This window comes from Amblyomma americanum, chromosome 1, assembly GCF_052857255.1.
Source record: "Amblyomma americanum isolate KBUSLIRL-KWMA chromosome 1, ASM5285725v1, whole genome shotgun sequence".
Lineage (NCBI taxonomy): Eukaryota > Metazoa > Arthropoda > Arachnida > Ixodida > Ixodidae > Amblyomma > Amblyomma americanum.
This window is the reverse complement of record NC_135497.1, coordinates 457,782,628-457,810,447: the sequence shown is the minus strand read 5'-3', so window position 1 is coordinate 457,810,447 and position 27,820 is coordinate 457,782,628. Positions and strand designations below refer to the sequence as shown.

The 27,820-nt window shown below is 46.7% G+C and overlaps 1 protein-coding gene across 4 annotated transcripts in view; it reads left to right on the top strand.

Moving 5' to 3' along the window:
• LOC144116017 (uncharacterized) overlaps positions 1-27,820 on the top strand; it is a 142,770-nt gene that overhangs the window by 29,048 nt on the left and 85,902 nt on the right. For 3 of the 4 annotated variants that reach the window (XM_077650678.1, XM_077650676.1, XM_077650677.1), the window contains 2 exons: positions 24,078-24,192; positions 26,521-26,613. In XM_077650678.1, the coding sequence (XP_077506804.1) occupies positions 24,078-24,192; positions 26,521-26,613 (208 nt within the window). Of the gene's footprint in view, positions 1-16,925; positions 17,007-24,077; positions 24,193-26,520; positions 26,614-27,820 lie in introns of those variants that run through there. The other variant, XM_077650679.1, reaches the window with a different exon arrangement.

The window sequence follows — 27,820 nt, the reverse complement described above, 5'->3', positions numbered from 1 at the left end:
TCTTGCAGCTGTGTTTTTCTTCATGTATTGCTCTTGCTTGCACAGATCTAATATAGTTGTGGGGAATCCATTTCATGGTCATTCTTAGACATTCTCTCATAAATGATGAAGCGGTCAGTCTTTTTAACGAGCTCACCGTATTCCCATGAAGCAATCAACACCTCGTCCTCGCTGCTCATTTCAAAATTTTCCGAAGTGAAAATGCCATCTTGTGGACAGTGCTCACAATTCCTAAGGAAACACGACGCAGTAGGTGTTCCTGGCATACGCAGAGGCTCTGCATATCTTCGGGAGAAAGCGACCTTCCGGACGTGTTCTGCAGTCCCACGAGGCACAACTGAAAGTTTGCACAGCACACACAAACACACACTTGCCACTGTGGCGAGCATTTCACCCACTTAGGACGCAAGGATATGAATTTTGTGAGGCCAACCTGGGAGGCAGGGTGAGCTTGCTTGTAGAGGCGGAATGCTTCTCGCAAGGACCGCGTCATGAAGCGTTTAGGTATCCATTCTTTCTTTCCTTCCTTCTCGATTCTCACAACATCCTTTTTGTTCGGAGTCTGTCTAGAGCAATCGAGTTCATCCATGGTGTAATATATTCTAAAACGGTGGTAATGTCTTCCTGTTGTAGTTTACATCTTGTATATCTCTCCTGTGTTGACCATACGCCTTCCTCATCCACCATCTTCTTCGATTTTTGGATAACGTACCTCGTTGCCTCTGGAATAACTTCCTGCACATATTTCACGGTTAGGTTGCGTGGTAGCAGTGTCAGCAGCTGGCAACGCTCTTGAAAGGACGTGCACCTATTGTAGGCAGCATGTAGGTTGTCCTCCCAACTGCTGCATTGCGCACACTTTTCTTCTGACGCACGCGAAGTCTCTGGGACATTATATGCTGCCTGTATCCCCGATCGTATTTTCGTCACCATAGCTCTTGCCACCTCTTCCTGCTTTCGCTTTGCATAGGAAAGTCTGAGGCGTTTTTTTAGAGCGCTCGGTGGCTTTAGGGGCAAGATTTCGGAGGTAAGGCTGACACTTGAATTTAAATTTTCTACGATTTCTTCCCCAGGGCGGAATTCTTCTAATGTTTCGGTTGACTCTGCCTGCATATTATCTATGTCTTCCTTGAACCGACGGTAACAATTCTGACAGATGAAGTCACTTTCTCGTACTCGGAGAGCTTCTTCGGGAAGTAGGACTTTTTTGAGAGCAGCGACATTGAGTGTCTTTACACTGCGAAAATTACGTCCTTTTTTTTCAATTCTCTGTTTGTGCCTTTTTGAGTAGTCTGCACAAAACGTTCGCCGCGGAAATCTCTTCATGAATGCAAAAGCTCACCGCTTCCGGAGATTATCGCGAGACAGAAGAGCAGGTGACGGATGCAGGGCCCAGAGCTGCTTTTCCAAAAAGAGGAGATGGACAGATGAATGGATTTTTAACACAGGCTGCCCACCGTCGACACTGATGTTCTTTCGGTCTGGCGTACGAGCTGAGACTGATATACCAAGTATGCTTGTCGAGGGAGCGCTCCAGCGCAGAGAAAACACGTGAGTACAGAAAACGACCCCACCGGGTCTACCAGGCCTGGAAAACGACACACAAAATTCGAGATCCGAACAACATCCGCTCACAAGGGTTATCTCGGTCGAAGGTCGAAGGCTGAGGCATAACTGCTAGGCGTTCGGTGCGTTGCGATGAAAAGATGATAGCGGCGGCTAAAGCCTCGGTGCGACGGCGGCACACATGATGCTGTGAATTTCAGGGTCGCGCCGGGCGTTATATAGCTATAGGAGCGGCTGCAAAGCGCGGTTCATCCCTGGAGCGGCGGTAGCAGTTAAAGTCACCTTGAAAGTGCGACGGGTGCATTAATTGTTTGCATAAACTACTCCTACACACACGTCACTCCAAAATAACGTGTTGGAATATGCTTACAGTAATTTAGGTCCCACCGTTAGAACAGTACGAAAGCGAATAGGAGCTTTAGACCTTTGATTGTAATAGAAAAAAATGCTTACAAATTACACTTATGAACTCAGCAACTGTAGCGTTTAAAATTTACTTACAAAATACCAATACTAAAACCAGCTTCTGACGATTGCGCATTCTAAGAGGGAATACTGAGCAGTCGTAGGGATTGAAATCATAAAGTCCGTTTTGTATTTATTTCCATACTTTAAAACAATATAATGCAATACTTTTTTAAAGCCTTAGAATTATGAAATGTTGAGTATTATTAGGGCAAATTTTAATAAAATTCGATGATGTTTTTTTTTAAATTCGTCTAAGTTGTCACTTTTTTGACGTTTTTGAACTTGTGCCAATTTTGAGGCCATATTGAAAAACATAGGTCAAGTGTAGAGCTACAAAACTTGCCTGAAGTGATTAAAAGTAGCTGAAAAATACAGAGAAAAAGATTCAGCCGGGAGATCTTTACGCATCTTGCCCTAAGCCCTGAAAAGTGCCTTTTTGGCACCGCACAGCTCCGGAAGCGAAATTTGCGATTTTTTACTCAGAAGATTGACAGAGAAAGAAAACGTTTTTTTATTTCTTCGTATAGTACAAGTTGTAATAAAGTACTGAAAAAATAATTATGCGCGAAAACAACTTATTGTGCATGCAGTGATGCTCCAAACTTGCAACTTTGAGAAGTGGCAAAAACGACATTCTCCACCTCTTGTGACATACGATTTTTTTCCGAGAAAACTACAAAGTTCCTTGCAAAACTAAGGTTCATTCCTTTGTGTGGACACATTTACCCATCACATATAAAAATATAATTGAAAACAAAAAATGGTCATGGGACCTCGATTACCGTTCTTATCTGAACATGCCCATATATATATATATATATATATATATATATATATATATATATATATATATATATATATATATATATATATATATATATATATATATATAATGTGAAGGAAGCCAACAGTCACCGAAACCAAGGTGCATAGGGGAATGTTTCAATTTTTTTTAATTTGTAGTGCTTTTCAGTGGGAGCATTATACTTCAATTAATCTGTCATTTTTAAAGAAAAACTTATGAGGCACCAGAAAAAACAACCATGCCGCCAGTGGGATCCGAATTCACGATCTCTGAATATCGTGTCTGGTGAATATCGAGTCTGGCGCTATATATATATTTGTCCTTTGTAGCATACCCAGGATTCATAAAAGCCATATTATTTTTTTAATGGAAAATGCCAGTATGTAGTTAATATTTTCACTTGCACTCACAATATTTATTGGAAACATTCAGAATAGTTGGAAACCAGAATTTTTGCAGTGAACATTCGGGGTCATGGAATCATTTTTTGCTTTCAAGATGCACATGATGCAACAAATCCAGAAAAATAAAAGACTAGTACTGGTGGCAAATTCGGTCGGCAAGAAAATGGCAGATGATGTGCTACCAAGCTCACTGTTTTTTGAAATATTTTTTACTCTGCCCACTAGTTGGCATAAATAAGTGTCCTATTTGCAAAATGAAGGATGGTTAATTCGCCTGAAGTGACGAAATTGTTGCAGGCTAGAGCACACTCCGAGAAAAAGCTGCAAGCTTGCAAGATACACAATTGTGTACGAAGTGAATTAATGGGTTAAAGCCAAAGTAATGCACTGTCTTGGGGTAGTACCTATCTTTAGAGCATGCATTTGGGAAAGCCAGGAAAGGTGATTCAAGTATAAGTGCAGGTTGTAGCGCATATTTGGATGATGGAAGCAAGCATGGCGCCCAGCCTGTGATAAGGGATGCAAACAAAAAACTTGAATCCACACGGTGCTTGTTGTAGTGTAGGGTTGGCAAGATCCATTGTCATGAGCCTGTGGTAACTGTGGCACAGAATACAAGAATGCGAAGGGCGAGTATAGCGTTGCTGTCACAACCAAACAGTATGTGAAGTGCACTAGGTAAATGTAGACACCGACTGGCTAGGCCGGCCGCATCACCTTTGTTGTAAACCCCGCTCCCCTGGAGTCTCGGGTGTTGGAAATGAATAAATAACTAAGTAAATTTAAAGCCCTGGGAAAAATGCCTCTGCTGGGTAGCGGGTTGTCACTAGAATATGGGCGATTTCATGCCAAGTGATCCAGTGCTTTCTTGACCACCATGGATTTCGTTGAAAGAAATCTGGTGTGTTCCCCAGACTGAAATATTACACTTACCAGATAATTGTCTGCACATATTGATGGTGCTTTCATTTTTCAATATACTTAAGTATTATGGATGGTTAAATACTTCCAATGTGAGCAAAATATGAGTGAACTCTAAATGAAATGTTTTCTGACAGTCAACGCAATATTTTGACGTTCCATAAGCACGTTTAAAAGCTTTTAACCTTTTATAATACAGTAATCCCTCGTTATAATGAAGTCAGCGGGACGGCAAAAAATTTCGTTATAAGCGGTAATTCGATATAAGCGACCACCCGAGAAAATCTAAAGTAGTTGAGCTTTAATTGCGCCGCAGCTGCGAGGATGTCAAAATACAATGCATTCAGTGAAGCAAAACTTTATTCAGGTGCAAAAAAGTCAGTAAGCTTTGGCTGTTTCAAGTTCTTACCGGGCGCGTGCAGCCCCTGCTCTAATCTAACCAAGCACCTCATGAGGCCGTGGTCGCCGCCCATGTGTTCAACCTTCAGGGTACTTCGAATCGCGAAGGCAGTGGCCACTTTTATGGGGGTATTTCGAAGGCAGTGGCCGCTTTTAAGGGGGGGGGGGGAGAGGGGGCAAGAGTATCGCCCTGGAAAGCGCTGCAAATGCTGTGGCTCGAGTCTGAGGTTGTGTTTGTTGTGCTCAACAACGACTAGCAGCTCATTGTGGGTACGTAGCGCAATCGTGAAAACTAAACTGTTTTGCAGTAAGGGCTTTGCATGACTACTGGGAAATTTTTTCCTGACGTGTGCAGCCATGAAGTTTGCAAAACGATTTGGCGCACCGTCGTCGACGACACTGTACTAATTCTACGGTTCGAGTGTCGGTGCTTGTGCACCATCGCATACGCACCGTTGACTAATGTTTAGGAACAAAATTCAGTGACCCTACCCTGCATTTAGACCGTTTGTCTAGTTGGGTGGCACGAATCGAGCATGACCGGTTCGAGAAAATCGCCGGGAAACACCGTGGTTGTGTTGACCAACCATGTTGACAGCCTGACTCGCCGCTGGTGATGCTCGGATTTTTAGTGTTGCCATCGGTCGATTTGCACCGTCAACGAAGCTAGGAGCAGTGTTTTATTGCGATGCAGGCCGATTATGGCAAGCGGGGAGCAAATTTCCAGACCGGCTTCCTCTAAGTCGTCTTCCTGATTTAACGTAGCTCCTCGCGTCGAACGTGGCAAAGGGCATGCGACCAGCAGTTGCTTGCGACAAGGCAGCAGCTCGACAACACTGTTGTTCACACTTGCAAGCGCGACCTGCGGGTCGCCTTCTCATTTGAAGCGAAAACTCTCGGGAATGACGTTATTCGCGCGCTTTCGAAAGTTTCGTCTGCTTTGGCCGATGTGAAACGGTTAGGCTTCGCGACGACTACGGCAGCCAGGGACAGCTCAGTTCGTTGCCCGGCACGTCCGCGGTCGGCGTCGTTGCCGAAAGCTCGGCTCGCTTGCTGTTTGGTTCAGCGGTTTGCGACTCGCAGTCGTAATGCTGGAAATTCGAGCATGAAGCGACTGGCCTGCGACTATTGCTTTTCGGCCAGTGCAACCGTTTGCGACTGTCGCTTTTTGACCAAAACAATTGCACAACCTCTGCGACTCGCAAATGTGAAGGGGCCGATAATCGGAGGGACACTTCTTTTGTGCTTTTTGGCCCAGAAGTGCTCTTTAGAGCAGTAAAACTTGGCTCATGGAGTGCACCCCATGTAATGCTGGGGCGCAAGTCTACCCGCGGTCTTTTGACCACTTTTCGGCATCCAAGAGGCTGCTGTTTTCCGGCATCGCAAAGCATTAGAAAAACTTTATTTTCATGTGGATTCTATCACGGGGGACATCAGCGATGCGATTGTGACCGAGATTAACGGTTCGGTTGCGCTTCACCTTGGAATTTGTTCACTCTGCTGTAAACAGCTGGGGGCACTCGGCACTCGCTTGGTACCCGTTGCTAGGCAGGTCATCGGTCGTGGGTTTGCTACTTTTGTATCCTGATTAGTTCCTGCATGAGACTAATTAGTCTGCGGTATTAATTTGATACTGCATGCGCAAAAGGGTCGCCGCCGCCAAGCAGCACGATGCCTCCGCTCGCCACTTCGCTCGAAGCGGGTCAAGCTTTTCGTGCGCTTCGAGTAATGCGGCTTAAAATGCATGCGTTTGGGTCAGGACCGGAAGAAATTTAGAATAAAGTGATATTTCGAGTAAAGCGATTTTGTTATAACGAGGGATTACTGTACTTCTATACAAAAAATATTCTTCACTCCAACCTCAGTGGTATATATCAGAAAATGAAAGGGCTTAAGATATGAAAATAACTTTCACCGAGGAAATTAAGCTGTCAAGTGTAGTCTTTAAGTGTGGGAAACAAGGTTTTTTCAACAAAATTCGTGGTGGAATGACCCACATGACAGTTGCTAAAGGGGTATGTGGCAATTAAAATTGTTTTAATTACTTATGCATGGCATGTAATGAAATTTGGTGCATATATGTAACTTGTATTGATTGCAAAACTTTATTTTAATATAGGCTAGCTGTTACATTTGCTGAGTAATTACAGTGAACACCCTTTTAAGGTCACAGTCGGGTGGTTAAGTAATTAAAGAGAAAGTGCACAATATTTTGCATCAGCATGTTCAAAAAGCCCTGCTCTGTGCATTAAAGCTGTTAGTAGGTTTTGTTTTAGGTGCCCCGTACTCATGGAAATAAAAGTTATACTTAATCATGTGTATTTACTTGAAAACGTTTCTTACAAAAATACCTTTCAAAAAGCATTGCATGTGTACATAGAAAAATCGAGAGCTTTATTGCACTCAATGTCTCAGGATTATACGCTAGAAACAGAATCATTCGACTTTCCTTTGTTGCGAAATGCCAAAGGCATGAGTGATAGCAATCGCACAAAAGTGAAAGCTGAGAAAATCAACTCAAATTTATTTCGTTGTTTGCCTCGTTAATCGCTTCTTATACTTTTTCTCTTGCTCAGTGAAATGTAGAATTTCAACAAGTGGAAGCTCTATTTTCCTCCTCTTCATGGTGATACTAAGACGGTGGTGTTCAGTCTCAGATGTGCTCACGATTTTTAACCACCACACACAAATTTTTTTTTCAGTTTGTTACTCCATATTTTGGTGTAATTTTTCGTCTTGAGACAGATGAAGAGCCGAGGGTTACGAAAAAAACAATGAACCAAAAATAGGAAATTTTGACCAAATAGTTCATTTTATTTGCTGTGTTCCCCCTTAAGGTTATGCACTTGTATCATGAGGCTATTTAAATGCACTAACGGCTGAGTGATGTGCAGTAAATGTGCCTTAATTTCATTTTGTTTTCATTTTGTATAGCTCTGTGCAGAAACAGTGAAATGAAATGCATGTGCTCAGTTATTGGTAACAAATGATCCAGCATTTTATTTACATTCATTATCTAGCTTAAAACAACCTAGAATGCTTTCAGCACTGCCAAGGGTTATTTCCTGGCTTGTGTGCCTATTAAGAATGTTTAGGTTTATCACTTATCACGCTGACATGATGATAGATATGGTAGACAGATGTGGTAGGCCCTTGGAGATTATGCAGTGTCGCCTAGTGCTTTGGGAGGTCTTCGATTTCATTGCATGTGCTTTGCCCATGTCCAGTTGATGAGAAAATTCATATAGCCGATACAGTAAAAGCTGGCCAATTTGCACTTGGGACTGGTAAACGTTCCAACTATCCGAAAGTTTGAATTACAGTAAAAGCTCATTAATTCGAACTCGATCAATTCGAACTGACGCCCGGGCCCCGCCACAACCCTGTGTATTTCAATGGAGGAAAACTCCCGATAATTCGAACAAGTCGGCATCCGCTACAGTTAATTCGAAATAGGAGGCCCTGGCTGACACTGCTCCTCGTTCAACTTCTATCTACGATAGAAGAACTTTTGATGAAAACAAAACGGAAAAGAGAAAAGCTGAGCTCACGCTCCGGTGCATGCCGAAGCAGGTTTTCGTTGTGCCGTGGTCGCTGGGTCGCAATCACGTGGTGTACACAACGCAATATGGCGGTTAGGGTGCCAGCGTCGTGCTTTTTGTTTGTGCCGCGAGCTACGTGGACAGCAGTGTGAAGACGTTGAAGCCCTCGAGTGACGCCGATATAATTGAGGCAGCATGCTGTCAGCAGACGCCACAGGGCTCGTAGGCAGTGAGCATAACCGACAGTGATGAGACCAACTGTGGCGACAAGCCTATGCCATTGCCAAGTGCATGTAGTGCACGTGAAGTAGCATCAATGCTCGATGTTGCAGCATGCTACTTCTCTGCTAGTGAGAACTCTGACGTTGCGCTGGAGCTCTTGGGCAAGCTGCAAATGATGCTGATGGAGTCTCAACAGAAGAAACACAAGCAAATTGACATCACTGATTACTTTTCATTTTGACAACCCTTCCCTGTAAATAAACATGTTTTGGAGCATAAATAGCATCCTATATTCCAGCACTAAAGCTTGATGCTCACGCTAATGTATTCCAGTACTTGTTTCTGGTGCATAACAGGCCGATCGATTTATTTCATTTGCCATTAGGACCTGATGAATTTAATTCTCAGAATCGCCTGCCACAAACGTGTAGTATTGCCTAGCTTGCGATAACGAGTCTAGATGTGACTGCTTCGGATTATGCCCAATCGACGGGGTGCTATGATCGCTCATTCTAGCACCCATTCGATAATTCGAACTTCGCTTAATTCGAACAATTTTCTGGTCCCCTTCGAGTTCGAATTAACGAGCTTTTACTGTACTGTCGAACCCGATTGTATCAGACTCTTTTGGTCTAATTATCTTTTATATTGAATTTCTGAGTGCCGTAAAGCTGCAACGTGAATATATAGAAAAATGTACAGTTACATCGTAGAAAAATTAGCCATTGCATCAGATAGATCAAACTTCGGGCAACACTGGACGACTCAAGAAGCTGGCTTTCCCTCAACACATCTCCGGAGGTTGGCTTGCCTGCAGGTCCAATCGAACTTCGGACAACTCTGGTCGACTTAGGAAGCCGGCTTTCCCTGAGCACACCTTTGGAGGTTAGCTTTTCCGCATGGGCCTGTGGGTGCTATTGGGGCTAGTGTGCTGACAAGTGCGCACAGACCAATGATGACGCGGATTGTCCGTGAAGTAGGCGGCGGGCACGTACCCAGCCAACCAGAATATGCATTTTTTAGCGCGTTGCACCAGTTATGCCCATGTTGTCACGTAGTTCGCACGTACGATGTGTCGTGCTGCCATTCCACATGGTTTTCGTTGTCTCTGTGTGTGCTCGATGGCAGCCGCGAAATGGCAGAACCTCCTTTTTTCTGTGAAACTGGAAATTACCAAGCGAGTTGAACGAGTTTGGAAAAAATCCAAAGTTGTCGCTGCATACAAGATTCCCGAGAAGCACGCTGAGCACCATTTTGAAGACAAGGCTGACATTCGGACTAAAGAGGAGAAGAAACCCTGTGGAAAAACCAAGTCTCTGCGATGATTGTGGTACGCACTTTTGGTTCCGATGACCTACAGGTTCAGTCGAAGAGTGCGAATGACCTACAAACTCTTTTCCAAGTGGCTGAAATCTTGGAATGATGACCTGGTAGAACCTGAGGACTGGAAGAGACCTAAAAATCCACCATTAAGTCACCGTGTCTGTGCTGAGTGGGTTGTGGAATGATCTCAAAAATGAAACTATACAGAACTGCTTCCAACATTCTGGTGTCTGCTTTCCCAGAGAAGACTGAGCAAATTCTTTGTAGGGTGAGCTCGACGAAGCCACCGTGGGTCTTGATGATTTGTGGAACCAGTTGTCCGAAATTCCTCGTGCTATTTGTGATGGGGAAGCTGTGAGTGACTTTCCACGGATGACGACGTTGAGACTATGGGAGAGATAGCTGGCAGACAAAGATGTTACAGATAACCAGGACACCACTGGTGCTAATTGTGATGAGGACTTGAGAGAACCTATGCCCACTTGCTTCAACGTGCCCTGTGCGCTCGGCATGGTTCCTCGCTATTGCGCGTCGATAGAAAGCTGCCGTCTCAGCTGTTCAGAGTTCATCGATAACATTGAAAAATATGTTCTCTCCGAGGCAATGAAGGTGAAGAAACATAAAAAATTCACGACTATTTTGCTCGGTAATCTGTGCGCAGTTAGTGGCTATCATAGGAGTGCTACATTTTTTCCATCCCAGTGTGTTTGTATGTTGTTAAATTTACTGCCACTTTTTTATCGAATTACGTGTTGTATTGAACTCGTAGGCATTCTTATGTGAGTTCTATGTATGTTGGTTCGACTGTAGACAAAAGTAAGGGAAATGTCTGTGCTGGTACAGCAAGGTACCTTCTAAAAGAAAAAGGGAAAACGTGTGCCGCTGCAGTCGGCATGACCCAGTCCAAGTATCTTCTCAACTGATCAGGTTGGTCAGAATACGAAGTTCAAGACCTTATTTTGCCCACAGTGTCATGAACAGAACTCTCAAGTCCCTTGCTGTGGAAGGTGATCCACATTTATTGAAGGAGGCACAGTAGGCTGGCTGGTGAGCAGGTGCAGCGGGCTGCCGACACTGCTGGCCAGGCCCGTTGCCGAATGTCTTTTCTGCACAAGCGAGGTAGCACTTCAAGCTTCATCTTCGTCGTCAGCGCCGCTGGCGGTACCAGCGCTGCTGCACGTCCTCCCCCCCTGGCGCAGTGCACGATAAAGGAAAAAAAAATGGAGATAGGTCTGTACAAGGCCCATGGATGGCCTGGGAAAATCTGGTTGAGTACAAAATGTGCAGGGAGAAGCTAAAGTCGGAGATACAAGCGGGGATGCCGGCGTCGCGTTCAGGCCTCGGGAGGGCGGACAAGGCTGAAGGGCGGTGGCTAAGCAATGGCCACAGGACATTGGGACGAAATCAGAATGGGGGTGTCCTAATATATATGCACAGGCAAAGGGCGCTGCTCACTTAGACAATGGCGCGCTGAGAAGTGCAGAAAGAACTGCTGAAAACCCGAAGTGTCTGGGTGGCAGGGGATGTTTGGAGACTGGAAATAGGCACTGTTGTGCGCGAAAGTTGCAGGTGAAAGGGGTGGCACTGAGCTGGACTGAGGCACAGAGCGCGGGTCATGGGAGGCAGAGCTCGGTTGAAGTGGAAGCATCTGGGCTTGCTGGAGGCCAGAGTGTGGAATTGCGCGACTGCGGCTGCTGAGGTGTCCAATTTCTGGGAAGGCAAATGTGGGTCCAAGGGCGAAGGCGCACTGGGGGTCAAGTTTACAAGGAGGTGGCTGAAGAGTGGTTTTATGGAGTTCACAACACTGGTGGTCTGGGCACCTGAGGTGGACACAGCACTCCTGGCAATGGCCGGACACCGGTGCCTGCCAATGGTATGATCGGTGCCTATGAGTTCGGAGCCGTGGGATAAAATTGAAGAGTCTGAGTCGACGCGGTGGTACACGGGGCATGGAGCTTCCCTGGAGGCATTGGTAGAAGAGGTGTTTGAAGGGGCGGGTGGAGCAAGCTTGCGAGAGGCCGCGGTATAGTATGAGGCAGCTGGTTGAGAAGGTTGGCGAGAGACCGACGCGTGCTCGCATGGCACTTGCCGAACCGTGGGTGGTGGCGATGGTGGAGAGACTGGTGTGGGGAGAGGCTCCAATGTAGGGGCTTGCAGAGGAAAGCCAAAGCAGCTCGGTTAGGGAATTTGGGCAGGGGTGGCGAATGGAGTGGCGGCGCAGCTTCAGAGTCTGGAACAGGAGCGCAGGAAGGCCGTGAGAGCTCCAAGTCGAAGTACGCGCTCAGGGCCCTCTTGAAGTCGGCGTAAATGTTGGGGCCAGGAGGCGGCAACCTCAGTTTTGCCAGGAGACTGGGCTGGAGCTCACGGCTGGCATGCTGGTAGTGCAGAAACTAGCTAGACATGTGGTTGATGTGAAAGCGCGAATCCAGCAGTGCCAGCCATAAAACTGGGTCCCTGGCATAGAACGTAGGCAGGCCTGACAGTCGAGGAAGGAAGGAGCGCTGGTACTGCTCGAGGAGCTCACCGGATACGATGGGTGAAGCGTACATGTATGAGGTACTTCACGGATCATGGAAGCTCTGTAGAGGTCCTTCACTTTACTGTCCTTTCAGTAAGAATGTCGCGAATTGATTGCGCGTCCCCGAGTTTCAGAAGGGGAACGCTATCACGTGCAGGTTCGAACAAGAGAACACAATGATGAAACAAAACAAAACGAAGCCGTATTTATAATTTAAAGGAAAAGGGGCCTATAAGAAACGCACACACCAAAAAGAAAAACACACACCCAACAAGTGTACAACACTACAGAATAAAAGGAAAGTGTTCACGGGTACTGAGCGGGTACTGAGCGTCCCAGGTGAAGCGGGGATGCCTTGCAGACAGGGCGGACGCGGTTGGCTGGGGTTGCATTGAAGAAAGGGGGGGAAGGGAGCCAGGTGGTGGTAGGAGCAGAGAGGAACACAAGGAGACGCCGGTGGCCTCCCGTCAACAACCTGAAGAACTTGGCAGCAGCAGGAGAATCGTAGCCAGATTCCGTCGACGGCGGCTCGAAATGCCGGAAGCTTAAAGCAGGCTATCCAAGAGTGCCTTTCGGCAGCACGGACCCTCAGTCCATCGGCTGCCACCTTCACACTTGCAAAGAACGCAGGAGGCTTACATCGGTGATCCAAGGGAGGTCCATGGCAGCACGGACCGAACATCCGGCGGCTGCCACCTCCACGCTTGAATGACATGATCTCCGCTGCGCTGTCTTCCTTAAAGGGACTATGCAATGAATAAAAAGTCGCTTGTAAATGTTTTCAATGCTTAGAAATGATGCTAAGAAGCATTCACACCAAGTATGAGTCTTCGGAACTGAGCCGGCAATTGATTATGAATTTTTAAAAAGTGTTTTTTAAAATTCGCGGGCCAATTGGTGTGCTCGTAGTGACCGATGTTGAAACTAAAATCGTGAAAAAAGACGTCACTGTACCCATGATGTTGCCAGGCCACCACACGCTCTCATTTGCTGGAGCCACGGCAGCCACGATGTCATGGGCTCACTTCCGGTAGCCGTGAAAATCGTCTGCTTGTGCCGCCGTGCGACCCTCTTGGGCAAGCGCGAGCCAGGGCATTACATTCACGCATATGGTTTCAATTTTCCTCTGCCGCCTCCTTCTGTCGGGAGTTCCGGAGCCACTCGCAGTGGCTTGCTGAGTCGCTACTGTCGTCGCTGGCGTTGGGCCGGTACGGCGTGAACGCATAGGGCTCGATGCCCATCGCGGCCGTAAGAGCGAGCAGTCGCGCCTCGAGGTCCGGGTCCATTACTGCTAACTACAACAGACGACAAGCAAAGAAGCCCGACGCGCGCCACAATCACGCCACCGACGCTGCTACTGGGGTGCTAGGAGCGACAACTGGAAGGTGCAAAAGCAATGTCAGCGGATGACGCATTCATGGGGTATTCATGGGCAGGGCCCACTCCCAGAGCTTTTTTTTTTTTTTTTGCCTGGTGCCCCGCGTGTGCGACTTCAGGGGGGAGCGTAGGAGCGTAATTTTTAATCGTTTATATCTTCGGCTTTATTGATGCTAGCTTAAAAATTCTTGCGTTGGGGTGACGAGTCATGAAATGCCTATCTCTCGTCTGCTTTACGTAATCTCAATTCATTTATTCCATAGTCCCTTTAACACCTCGGTTTTCTGACACGTCAGCTCTCCGCTCCTCATGCTTGCCCCGCTCTTTGTCGCCGTCGCCTCGCACACACCCTTTGCACACACACACGCGCAACGCTGGGCTGGCACGTGCAGTGCTCCACTGTCGACGCACCGCGTTCACATATCCTCCGAGGGTCTTCGAAACGAAATTCGGAAGCACAGGTAGCAGTACAATTAACATGTTTAAAGTCAAAAGCAGCTGCTTGACAGTTTCATCCTTTTCCGCGAAAGTGGATTCTGGCTGAATGGTTTGCACAAGTCATTTTCGTCTGTTACTGCCCTGGCATAATTCACTAGCAGTGGCCTGATGAACCTGGTGGTTATGAGTTGAGCCAAAGTTTCATGGTGTCCTTTTACAGGACACTTCAGGAGGCTTGATCTGGAGAGAGCATGCACTGCTGCCTCTGCTAGGGTTTTCAATGGCTTCTGAAGTTGTGGTTTCTCTTCTAAAGCTGCTTCCACAAACAGACGCAGGGTGTCTAAAATGTACAGCAGCTGATCCGACGGATAAAGTAGTCCACTTCTGTCCTACAGCCGAGTAAACTGCTGTAGTGGCTGATTAGTGGGTGGCTTTGTAGTAAATGCACAGCATTTTTCACAATCTATATGCTCATTTACTACACGAGCTATGTAGCCACCTACATACACCGTAGCAGACAACTGCAATGTAGGGAGAGCCGCAGGGACATTCTGCACATTTAGGTGCCCCAATACTTGCACAGCTGCCGCTGGCAGCTTATCAGTGCTTTCAGATGCCTGTGGCATTGCAGCCGTAAGTGCTTTGCTGTGCTCCTCATCTTCTTCACGATACAGCACATTGCTGTATTCTGAGGCCGCTGCTATGCCAGTCTTCAAGATTTTCTGTAGTCCCAACAGTACCGAGGCACGTCCAGTTGATCATTGCAGCCCAGTGACCGCCTCAAAGTTCCAAATAAAGATTCAATAGGGCCACTCCTGAATTTTCTAGTGAGAACAAAAAACTTCTGCTCAACTAGTAAGTACTGAATGCAGGCAGCAGTTGAATATGTTGTCAGAATGAGGGCTTCATATTTATTTTTATTTTTATTTTATTTTATTCAGTACTGCCAGCCGCCATTTGGTAGCCAAGGAAGGAGTGGAAGAAACATACATCGTTGATATAATGCGATGCAACAAAGCAAGCACACACAAAATAAAAAGCGAGCAGAGAAGCAATAACAAACACTCTGCGCTTCTTAAGAATACAAAAATGCAAAAGTAAGAGCATGAACAAACACACTGCGTCTGTAACAGCGACACGACAGCAGATAAGAAGGAATCTTAGTTTAAGGTGTGAAAAAGCCACATGAATACATGGCATCTGAATACGTGGCATTTATCGATATACAATGGGAAGGTAACCTCCAGCCATTCAAGCCTGTTATCGTTTGGATCATCGAAGTACCTGACATCAGGGAACCTTTGCTTAATATGTTGCTGCTTGTGTCATGTAGAAGGAACCAACGATCGATGTCTTTCATGAACACTACCGTTGGTCCCGCATACCCAAACGAAGGATGGCAAACTGTCCTGCTTGATCTTTTAAAAATTCGAGAGTAGATGTCAAGCCGGGTGAAAGCACCTCAACAGCTCGCCTCGCATTCATTTTTTTAATGTGGTTGGGGAACACATGCTTCCTGGTTAAGTTCCTCACTGGCTTGACAATCCATTCGTTTTGCATTTCATCGAGCTTCTTCAAGTGAGAAAATATCTCTCCCTTGTTTCCAAGGTCCTGAGCAAGAAACTGCAAGCGAATGTTCTTCAGTGTGTGACAATAGTCAAAGCTGAAAAAAAGCAACCTCTCTGGATCACATGGATGCTCTGCTCTGTTGGTGAGGAATTCACCGCAGAGTTCTCTCATAGCATTGACGTTTACTTTGCGATTGTCGCTGACAAGGCACAGCACATTGAAGCCAGCCTCCTCAACCTTGTCCAGAATATAGTGCATCAGTTTTGACAATTGCTTGCCATTCAGTCCTTTTGTAAAAAAATATGACACAGGTATCCTGTACGAGGTGGACAGGCCATTAATGATGGAACAAAGCAAAGAATTTGCCAGTACAGACTTGCTATCAGTGTCATCAGTGTCACTGGCTACACCCATGTATACATGGCCAACAAAGCAATCTTGTTGCTTATTGTTTGCAACTATGCTTTTATCCTCATTTCATCGACAATCAGGGAACAAACTCTAGACTGTTGAGAGTTAAGCTTCTCCAGTTCAGATTTTAGTCGAGCTTCTATAAAGGCGGAACCGCATGGCGCGATTCAGGCGCGATTGACACGCGGATACTGGGACGCGTGCATCGTTTTGACGCGTGCCCAGCACGAAATCGCGCCGCCGCGTGCTGCTGCTCGGAGTAGAAAAAAACGCCTCGCGCGGCGCGTCGGAGGCGCGTCCGCCAATCAGATTTGAAGTAAGTCACGTGGTATTTGGTCACGTGGCAGTTTTGGTTTTTGGTTTTGCCACTAGATGGCCCTACTCTCTGCGCATCTCGACGGAACCTCTTCGGCGCATTTTTTTTTCGCTCTGCAGAACCGGCGCGCACGTGAAAAACACGTGCTACTATTTCGTGCGCGCATCGTGTTCATCGAAAATGGAGAAAGCAGTCTTCAACGAGGCCCTTATCACGGAAGTGGAGAGGCGCCGCGTCCTGTGGGATATACGCGACCGCCTCTTCTGCTCTGTAGTAAGCGCCCGACACTCCATTTTCTATGTCGAGTTGTAAACAAGCAGCGGCCTCTTGGCATGCAGAAAGTACATAGTCGCAGTTTCGCACACACTCTTCCTGCTTGAAATTAAGCTTGATAAATATACTTCGGAAAAAAAATGTCGTTGTGTAATTACACTGAGATTATTTCTATTGCAGTGTTGTGTAAGTTTAAGGGCATATTACATATGGGGTAGCAGGGACAATTCATGTCGTTGGGAGTTACGTTGTCTGGCTCGCGCGTTGACAGCAACGCAGGCGTCCACCGCGCGTCGCGTTTTTCGCTCGCGGAAAACGCGCCATGCGGTTCCGCCTTAAGACCACTAAAGCCTGTCTCTCCAAAGGTGTTCCCGATAAAGTTTTGAAGAGTGTTTCTGCTTGGCATCTTCAGAAGTGTTTCTTTCCTGATGTGTTCATACGCCTTGGTGGAAAGGTGCCTAAACACAATGCAATGGTGTACTACATGTTCCGGCCACGTTGGCATCATTCTCTTGTAGCTCACAATTTGGTTTAGCAGGAATACTGCACCAGTATCCTTTTGATTTGCCTTTTCCTTGTTGTATGCAATATCGCCAAATCCAGAGTCTTCTTTAAGTCTTTTGAGCTCTGTTTTGTATTGAACAACTGTGATGGGTGCGGAGCCTCTCTATTTGCTTCTTCAACTCCCTCTCCTTTCTCTTCCATTTTATTCTTTCCACTGCCAGAAGGTTGGCAGATCTGAAGTCAGCTTGTGTTGTTTTGTCAGCACGTTGTTTTGTCATCAGTGCTTCATCCTGATTTGCACTAATGCAGCTTAAATGCTCTTGTGTCACATTAAAGAAGTTGTCACTTGGCATTGGAGGGCACCCAGCTACATGACTCTCATCAGATGCTGACACTCCAGGAATTGAATTTTCATTACTCCTCTTGCGTTTCTGTGTGGGCTCATCTTGGCTGTGCTAGTTCTCCAAAGCTGATCTTTCTCTAATGCTTTCGCTATTTCTTTCTTTCAGTTTATGGGGCTGCATGTACGGCGGGTAGTTGGCGAAAACAGAAGGCACAACACCCTTCTTCAGACGGCGCCGTTTGCCCTCTAAGAAGTCCGAGTCTGTGAAATGTTTACTACACACCCTCGAATAGTTTGAGGTGCAGTTCGGGGCCCAGTCATCTCTTCTTATCTTTTTTAGCTACTGCTCGCGTAGCGAAGCTTCGTCAGGAATCTCGTGGAAGGAGACGCCAGGCTCCTCCTTCTTCCCGCCTGATTGGCACAATGGCACACAGCAGTATGCCATTGCGATCTGTAAATTGAATATTCCGACTCTTAGCAATTTTTTCCAAGTGTTTGTGCTTTTTCTGCACAAAACAACGATGGCCACGGAGTCCGCCGTTGCCAGGCACAGAATAGTATAAAGGAGGTTATGCTCGGACAAAGCACGCTTTCCTAAAGTAGTTGTGCATCGTAGAAGCACCAACTTCAGACCATGCACCAAATATAAACTGTACGGCCATCAGCAGATTGATTTTCAAGTCTGGTTGCTCCTGCTCCCTGCTTCTTGTCCGCGCGATCATGTCTATCAACAAGACTAACTTGCTCAGGACGCGATGACGATGCATCACCTTAAAATTGCCGATCACGCCGGCGTCCATGGGCTGCAGGTCTGCCGTTGTGTTCGGAGGCAGGAAAAAAACTTACACGTTTGAGAGCTTGGGCATGGAGTGGTGGGCACTACAATTATCCAGAACAAGTGCCACCTTCCTCTTCAATCGATCGATGCACTGATCAAACTCCACCAGCCACTCGCGAAAAAGTTCTCGTGTCATCCATGCCTTGCAATTGTTACGGCAGCGTACTGGTATCCTGGCAGCACCGCAGAAGCAGCGGGGATTTTTTTTACTTCCCAATGACAGATGCGGGGCACTTGTCGCTCCCATCCATGTTGGCGCACAAAAACAGTGAGGCACAGCTTGCTGTTTTTACCGCCCTTGCATATGTCTCCTTTTAGTGCATGCTTCTTGGAGGGCAGCATCTGGAAAAACAGCCCCATTTTGTCGTCATTGTATGTGTCGGCGTCAACGTAGTTGTCGAGGATGCGGGGCAGTGTTTCCTGCAGCCGCTTCTCCTTCGCCTCCACGTCAAGCGAAGCTCCCTTGCCGGTGACGACTTTGTAGACAATGCCGTGCCTCTCTTTGAAGAGCTGTATCCAGCTGCTGCCTGGCTGGAAGTCCACATTGTTAATGAGCAAGGCTGCTTTGCCTTTGTGGCCAGAATCGGCCTGGTGATAGGCAAGTTCTTGGCACGGCCACCAAGAAACCACTCATAGAGGGCCTCCTCCACCTCCTTATAGGGAGCTTGCACGAAGGCTGGCGATGCTATGCATTCTGGGTAGTCCGCCATCTGGCTGTCCTAGGTAGCAGTCGACACCGAGCAGCCAGGCTTCAGTGAACTGACCGAGTGCCGCATTGTCTTCGACAGTTAACCTAGCAAACATGGGGTTGCTCATGCGCCACCCATACGTGTATGGAAGATGTCAGCAGTTTCTTCAGGAACGTATACGTCGACACTTTGCCCCAGAGATCGGGAGCGCTGTGACAAAGCAGTGCAGTCCACCCTGCACTGCTTTGTCTTTTCCTCACAGCGCTGACACATTCACGCTACGCGCGGACAACTGCACTACGGATTTGGACATGTGGCCGGCCGTTGTCGTCGTTGGCATTCATTAATTTCTAGCTCAGAGAACTAGTTTTGTCACTCGACAGAAAATCGAGAGCAGAGAAGCTTTGGATGTGCATAGTATTCTCACAAGTGGATGTGCACGCAAGCCATGCGTGAAAACTGTCATGGACGACACCATGATCATCAAAACACAAACAAGGATACTAATACTGAGACACAAATTCTTTGTTTTTTGCCGTTGGGATTTATGCCCGGTGAACACAAAGTCTGAACAAGCAACCCATGCATGTGTGGGTCCTTGCGAAAAGTGACGGCGACATTCCCTTAGCACACTGCATTCGCAAGGCCGGCAACAGCGAAGCCTGCTCGCATTTTGCTGTCCTGCTGTTTTATGTAGAGTATGATACGCGCGCACGTCAAAAACAGTCGTTCATTGACAGCCCTAACACCCGCTGCCGGTCACCGATGCGGTCGTGCTTTGCAACGATGACTGCGCAACTGATTTAGAGATTTGAAGGCATAACACAGGTGCAGCGATGGGGCCCAGTCAGGGTTGCAGTCATCGAAAAGTTTGGACGCTGACTTGGGAAAGGTACGCGTGTAACCAAGGATAGTCAATGTCGGCAGCAATTCTCAACTTGTGTACATTCGAGGTGCAGGAGGCAAAAAAACTACATACACGCATCACCAGGTACCTGCGTTTAGAAGCGTAGAACGCATGGGCTGCAGTAAATAAATCGGCTATCAGACTCGTAATACTGCGCAGGTCGTTTACGCACCTGACACGAAGTGGCGTGGACACACTTTGTACTTGTCCAGATTGATGTCGATCTTGCATTCGAGTCAGCCATTCGCATAGGCGTCGCCCTGAGAGCTCAGCTGAATTCCCGCCCTCGTGCAAGCGTATCTTCGGTGTTCTGATTCCTGAAGAACCCGCAGTCGGCCTGTCCTCTCTTTAGTTTCTACAATTCGGCTGTTACAGCCCACGACACAATAGCATACCATCACGCCAGCACCTTTGGCATGCACTGCGTGACTGTGTAAACTTGGCTGTGTTGCACGTGCGGTGGCTGTGTCGTCTGCTGCCTAGGACGACAAGATGGCACACTACCCAGAATGCATAGCTTCGCCTGGCACCTTGTCGAACATGTTTGCACCCAATGTGAAGCGAGCACTTTTCTTTGTCAAACTTCTCAGCGGAGCAGATGATCGTCGACGCCGTCGGTTGCAATAGTGCATACTTGTTAACCAAGTCGCACAATTTCCTATCGTGTTTGTAGTCCTTCACGATACTGCACTTCGTCTCCACATGATAGCCGTGCACTTTCTTTTCACCGGCAATGTCGTTCGATAATCAGCGGGCAGATCAGCCATCTTCCGTTTCGGCGGCGATTCAAACGAGACGGAGAAACCACGTGGCCAGGAACGACTTCGACGCAATCAACACAAACAACCAAATCCGTTGTCAGAACTGCTCAGAATGAGGGAAAACTGAGCAGATCAGCGCTGTCGGTGTGTTGGCGAGGTCCATTCGTGTTTCGGAGGGTGGCGCGGCTTAGAGCTGTGGGCGCAGCTCATTTGTGTTCAGAAGGGTGGATGGGCAGCGGGAGAGAGGCGCGCGAGGCTGGAGAGGTGGAGAAGGCCGGAAAACAGGTTCTATTGTATTGTATTGTATGAGAGTGAGGCGGGGAGGGTGCAGCAGCTGGAATTTTTTTTTTCTTTTCAAGGATTTCGCATTCCACTACCTTTTGGCACGAGCACTCGGGAGCCAGACTTCATTGTTATAAGCGATAATGCGGCATGGGGACATTGTAGTAAGCGGGTTATTTTATCATAGAAAACATACAAAAGGGACAGTACAGCAGCTTTTCATTGTTATAACGGATATATTGTTAAAACTGGTATTGTTATAAGTGGGTTCGACTGTAGCTGCATGGCTGGGCTGGGAGTTTGCTGTCGAACATGGCAAGCACGCAGCGGGCAGGAAATTCGATGAGGCTGGGAAGTGTGTCCGATGATGGTGCAATGAAAAGAATGCATTGAGGAACACGAGCTGCAAAAAGTGCACTTTCCGAGGCAAGCCGTGCAAGTTTTCCAAACTGGAAGGAGAGCTGCTCTGCTATGTGATGGGAGCATGGAACAATGGCTACGCATTGACAGTGGACGTGCTGCATGACTTCTTGTGGGATGAGCGTGCGCCAGAGCACAGCGCCAGCTTGGAGTCGGAATACTCTATGAGTGATGATTGAACGTAGAATAAATGCTGCCCATTTCCTGATTGGTATGTTTTTACTTTAAATTTTTTTTTCGGACATTGCGTGTATGAGCCGCACCCCGAAAATTGGCCCTCAAATCTATGCGGTATTATTACCGTTTATGCGGTATTAGAATCCATGAACTGTGTGCTTTAAGCCACAGGGGACAAGAGAAGAGTAGAGGATAAAAAAAGCTTTGGAGACAACCCCACGAAATAGTAGCATCTCGTACAGCATAACTCGCATGCTGCATCTTGTGGCATAGTTTCATTTTAGCGCCTTTGGTTTCCTTTGCACAGCTATAAGTGCGATGAGACTGATACACAAGGGCTAGGGGGGCTAATGTCCCGTCGAGAACGGCTTGCATTTCGGGTTATATTCCACAGCTGGCACTCTGCGTCCAGGCGCTGCGAGGGAGCATGGAAGGAATGGTCTCTCATGCGCTGTAGCCCCACCTTCTTTTTGTTGTGTGAAAGTGCGTGCAAGTAAAGCATAACTTCACACTTTCTTTTATCCTTCCTTTCTTCCGTCACCTTATGTTTCTCTTTCATTTTTTTGAAAAGCTTTTCAGAAACACCTTTGATAACATGCGTAAGAAAGCCTGCTTCTATTAGTCTTTGCTCTTGCTGCAGAAAGCTTTCTTGTATGGTAACGCACTAGAGAAAAGCTGCTTCTATACTGTACAAGAAAGCTTTCTGCAGCAAGAGCAAAGACTAATAGAAGCAGGCTTTCTTACGCATGTTATCAAAGGTGTTTCTGAAAAGCTTCTCAAAAATGAAAGCCAAACCTAAGGTGATGGAAGAAAGGAAGGACAAAAGAAAGTGTGAATTATGCCTTACTTGCACGCACTTTCACAGAACATCAAGAAGGTCGCGGGTAGGCATGGTGTCGATGTAGTCTTCTCAGCCCCGTGCAAACTGGCCAGTTTGTGCAGAAGAATTGATGATAGGAAGAGTAAAATTTCACAGTGCACGATCAATCATGAATTCAAATACGTCACCTGTGCCACACAGATAGTGTACTACATACCTTTATCCTGCGGGAAGGTGTACATCGGGCAGACTGGCCGCTGTCTTAACACCCGGCTCAGAGAACATGAATGGTCGCTTTGCACAGATGATAGGGCAAATTTGCCTAAACATTGCAGGAAGCACAAATGCATTCCGCTCTTCAAGAAGACTACAATTTTTGGACGCGGAAAACTAAGAGTCAACGCGAAATTCTAGAGGCGTACCATATCTTTAAACAAGCAGATCAATGTGTGACACGACGGTTAGTCTATTCGATAAAAAAATTAGATTTTTGAACTCCTTAATGTAACATGTTGCACAATGATTGCGGTCCTGATGGTTGTCTGTGATGCTGCAATCTACCTTTTCTTGCAAACCTGTCATGTGTGCACAAGCGTGGTTCGATACTGAAGGGTATAAATGTGATCGTTTCTGAAAAAAAATGCAGTCGATAGTCCAGCGTTGTCCTGTGTTCCTGTTCTGTATCTCCGTCCTTTGCGCTGGTTTTCTTTCTGCATTTGAAATGCATGTGCCAGCCATTCAGAGGTCAATGTAGAGGCCTCAGAAAAGAGTGAAATACAGGTGTTACAAGAGGATTTCTTAATAGTTAGTAATACCAGCATGTAGGGAAGGGATCCAGCTTTCGAATAAGACTAAGATGGCAGCCATTGGGGGTGCGATTGCAGGAAGTGAAGTGCGCGAAGTGCCACATTTTGCTACGAACTTGTTATTTCAGGGCTTAGGAGGCATCAAATATATTGATTTTGTAGTAGTGAGAGGCTGAATAAGAACTTGAAACTTTGCAGGTAGGTGCTCTAGTCTCTTGAATCTGAATATGCCAGTTTTGAAAAATAAAACTTTTCCCATTTTTTTACCATTTGAAAATCCACATCTGCCTTTAAAATGATTATATTTCTACTCCAGAGCTACTCCAGAATGCACATATTCTGCTGCATAGTTACTCTGGAATGCGTATTCTTCTGCCCCTAGAGCTGCTTAAAAACACATTTTGGCCGTCCCATCCCTGCCACAAGTATGGTGTAATATGTGTACCACGAATGTACCAAGGAGTTGCAGTATTAGTATTGACAAGGGCATCACTTGTGCTGGCGCAGTGCTATGTATTTTTTTTCTTCAGCTCACTGTGGCGAGTAAAAATAGTATTTCAGCTCGCTGCTAACAAACTGGCACAGCTTATCATGCAACTGCTACGGAAAAGTTGCGATGCTTTGAGGGGCAACTAGTCTGTGTGGCTGCTAAAGGGTGGGCCCCACCTGTGAGCCCACTGCTGGCTTACATGCATCAAGCTGCTGACTCTGGCACTGGGTACATTAGCTGCAGGGATAGTCCTAACAAATGCGTGCAAATGGTGCCCTCTTGAACTTGGATGCGACTCTGATTGCCCCCTGAACAGCAGGTGTGTCTTTATTCGTAACGAAATTTCCAGCTATATATGCAGGCGGGGGCCCTTCTTCTTCATTTCTCTCATTTTCAGTCCTGTCTCTTTATAAGTTTCTGCTTTCTAATACTCTGAGGGTCAAGGGTATATATTTTGTTCATGGTGCCTGTTTGCTTGCTCTTTCTAGGCAGCACTCGGGAGATCCAGATAGTCGGAGTGCCTACTTTGAGGGCCAGGTGGACAGGCTGCATAGTATGGTGACAGACCCTGTACTGTACAATTGGCAAGACTGTGTGGACAGGGTATGTGTACAAGTGGTGAAAGCTTGGGCCTCAGCAGAGAATTCTGCTCAAGGCCTGTTGCTACAGCCAAGCCCACATGCAATGAATGCTCACATAGTACAAACCAAAGTTGTGTCAAGGCCTCGGATAGAATCAGGACCTCCCATGTGAATCTACGAATTAACCTCTGTTGCTCCATCCCCAGCAGTTGTAGAGCAACTGACCATGGTGATGGGCAGACCTGTGGTGGTACATAGGGTGCTAGGAGTCTGTGGTTCTGGCCAGGCCACCATTGGAAACTGAATCTGGCAGTGGTTAACACTGGAACTTTTTCGAGTAAGGCTTTCCTAGGTGTGCTAACTGAAAGCATTAAATGTAATCTTATGGGGCTTAGTGGGGTAAGAGAAGAAATTAGTCACCTAAAGCATTGAAAGGTGGGGGGGCACATACTATGTGGTTGCAGTTTACTGGAGAGGCGACAAGTAGGTGTAGGATTTGGGATCATTTGGGATATAGCTGGTAACACTGACAAATTCTTTACCATTAACACGAGGATGGCAGTTTGTTTTTATGGTACAAAGACTTGAATTGGAAAAAGTACCAGTCTCACAGGAGATGCACTGACAATGGTCTAGCAAGGTGGTCATGAAAGCCACATTTTATTTTTGAGACCGAAGTGGTTGCTCGTAGAGCATCCAAGAACCATGTTGGACATCGCAAGGAAGCTTCACTGGTGCTCCTAACGCATAGATTGCAGCGATGCCTTGATACTGATACTGTGCAGCATGCGACAAGCACACTTGCAGCTGCTGACATGCCAGGAGAGGCAGCACCCTTGCGAACTTGCAGAATACATTCCCCCCTCCGGTTCCCCGGTGGCCAGAGGTGCCAACGTTAACCTTGTGCAATGGAAGGAAACGGCCATTAGCAAAAAAGTGTGAATTTTCTGGTTATTTCTATTCTGAAGCTGAGAATGACTATTGGATACGCCAAGATGAAAACTAGTTGGAAAATAAAATACTCTTCCTGTACCCATAATTATAAAGTAACCAATAACTGAATGCTTATACCTTGTTCCATTTCAATTGCACAAGGGGTACGCCACCACCACCAGTCAGCGGATATGTTCAAGCTGGTCTCACTTAGGGTGCACTGCCACTTTGCACATAGTATTTTTGTTCTGTCCTGCGAGATTTCACGGTGCTTGAAAATTGTTTTGACTGTATGCTCCTATTGCTGCCCACTGTAGAAACCTAGCTAGGGTGGGTTGCACGGCTTGCATTCAAGTGTCTGGAGTGTGGTTTGCACCCATTGGTGCTTTTTGCCTATCATGCACAGAGAGATGTGTTGTCCATGGTGATTTTTTAGCTGTTTTGCACGATGACAATGACATGATTGCTGCAAATGCTGCTGCCAGACTTGTGAGCTTTATTTTAAAGTAGCACCATCAGCAGCCCATATATGCATGGATTGTACTGAACTAACGTGAGCACCATAACTTAGCTTACCTACAAAAGTGGCTGGTTGTTGTATAGTCAGGCTCGAATGAAACACGAACATGCATATGCCGTACGTTTCTACTTTGCAGTGAAGTATTCTTTATAATTGGTTTATGAATATGCACCTCGCTAGACCCTTTACCCTAAGACGTGAATCAGGCTAGTGTGTACTGCAGCTGAAAGTACGCAAGCAAAATGTTTTGTTTTGTTTGCGGGTGCCGTTCAGGTTCCATTCCAGCCTGCCTATATTCTGTAGGGATTGTAGTGCCACAACAAGTGCTTGCATTTGAAAGAAGACGACGTGTTGAGTACGCATGGCATGAGATTGTCCATGGCTCTTGAGCAAAGCTGACGAGTCCGTCGGTTGGCTGTCACTCCTCGTCGTACTGCAAGCTGCCTTCAATAAATGTGGCCGACTTCCCGCATTCATGAGCAGCGCCTATATAAGTTTGATGCGAAGCTGTGGCCATCTGATGGAGACATAGGCTCTGCCTGAGAGCCATAGATGTTATCATGCTGGGCATGCCCGAAACCTTGTCTTCTTTCAGATGCCTGCACTTCTGGTGGCGCTGCAGGATGAAATGGAAAACACTTTTTTGTTTTTGTGCATTAGCACAGCATGCCTTTATCACTACATGTTATAGTGCTCACTACTACTAGCAGGAACACGAAGCATATGATGCCTTCATGGTCCATGCTGATCTTCACTAAACAAGGAGGTGAAAGCAGCAGTATTGCTTTCAGAAGTAGTTCTGTTTAACCCCCAGGCCTAGCACTGCAGTGCGATGGAAGTGATTTGTGGCTGTGGAGGTGTTCGTGTACTTATTGGAGTTCTTTTTTTTTTTGGCAGACCTCCGATGTGATTCATCACGTTTGCGAAGAAGTGCATCACATCATCTCTAAAGAGCCGCACTCTTGCCCAGCCAGACATGATCTTGTAAAGGTGTGGTGGCTTTTTTTTTTTGTCCAATTTGCAGCCATGTTGTACCAGGTGTTAATCTTGGGCAGGGAAAGACAGCAGTGGAAGGGAACACGAGCTAAATATACAGAGTGAACTTGATTTTGATTTGCAACAATTGCCTTCTCTTTCTTGCTTATTCATTGGCGCCAGTTATAGTGCACTTTGTTGATTACTTTGTACTTTAGCGGCGAAAATTTGTCACCGTGGGCTCAGTGCTTCTGCGCTTGTTTTCATGTGCACAGTACAGTGGAGCCAACTTATAGCGAACCTGACGGTTGTGCGGATTACGTTCATTGTATCTGAGGTTCATAGTAAATGGACTTTCCATATTACGACCAAAAATGCTAATTCATACAAAGCTGGCGTACATTCTTTGAGCATTGCATCATCCCCATCTGCTATGCCGTTATAATGCCCGCCATCATCATGCCTGCTGCTTCACTGGAGATACATGACAGTGCTTTCTAAGCTTTTCAACACAGCCACGTGTATCTCATCCAGATACTTGCTGCCAACGACGTGCTGTTAGACACGTGATGTTATTAACTGCCGTTGTAGTGTACACAGCAGCTAGTGCTAGGTCGGCCTGCTTGTCATCGCATTCTTCAGATTTCAGCAGTTCGGTGCTCACACTTCGCACACAGTGACTTTGTTATTCATGGCTCTGTGATGCCAGCGTTATCATATGCACCAACGAAGTGATCCTAGCCGGCGGTGTCAGCTCTGACCAGTTGTGCATCAACAATGCCTTGCGACAAGTCTTTGTTTGTCTCACCATATGCATGTGTTTTAGACTATGTCATGCGAGTTTCCTGCGCCCATACAGTGACCAAGAAGTAACGCATGGTGGAGAGCCATGGTGGAGGCCATGTGGGCCAGCATGGCACCCCACGCGTCTTGTAACCGAAGTTCTGACATTGCTGCAGTTGATTGATTACCGACCGAGCCCAGTAGTTTCGGCTTCAACGCTGCCACCCCCTACCACCTGCCGCGTTTCTCGTTTTATTTCAGACAATTTGCCGATGCGGAGTAGGCCTTCTGGCCCGTTGGCGCTTGCTTGGCCAGTAGCTATCAACAGTTTTAATGCCGCTCTTTTTATTGCTTTTCTGGGTCGCCATTATCATTTTTTGGTGGTGTCAATGTGGCTTAGCGACGCTCTTCTGTGTCCGGGCTTGCGAGAAGCGAGAGT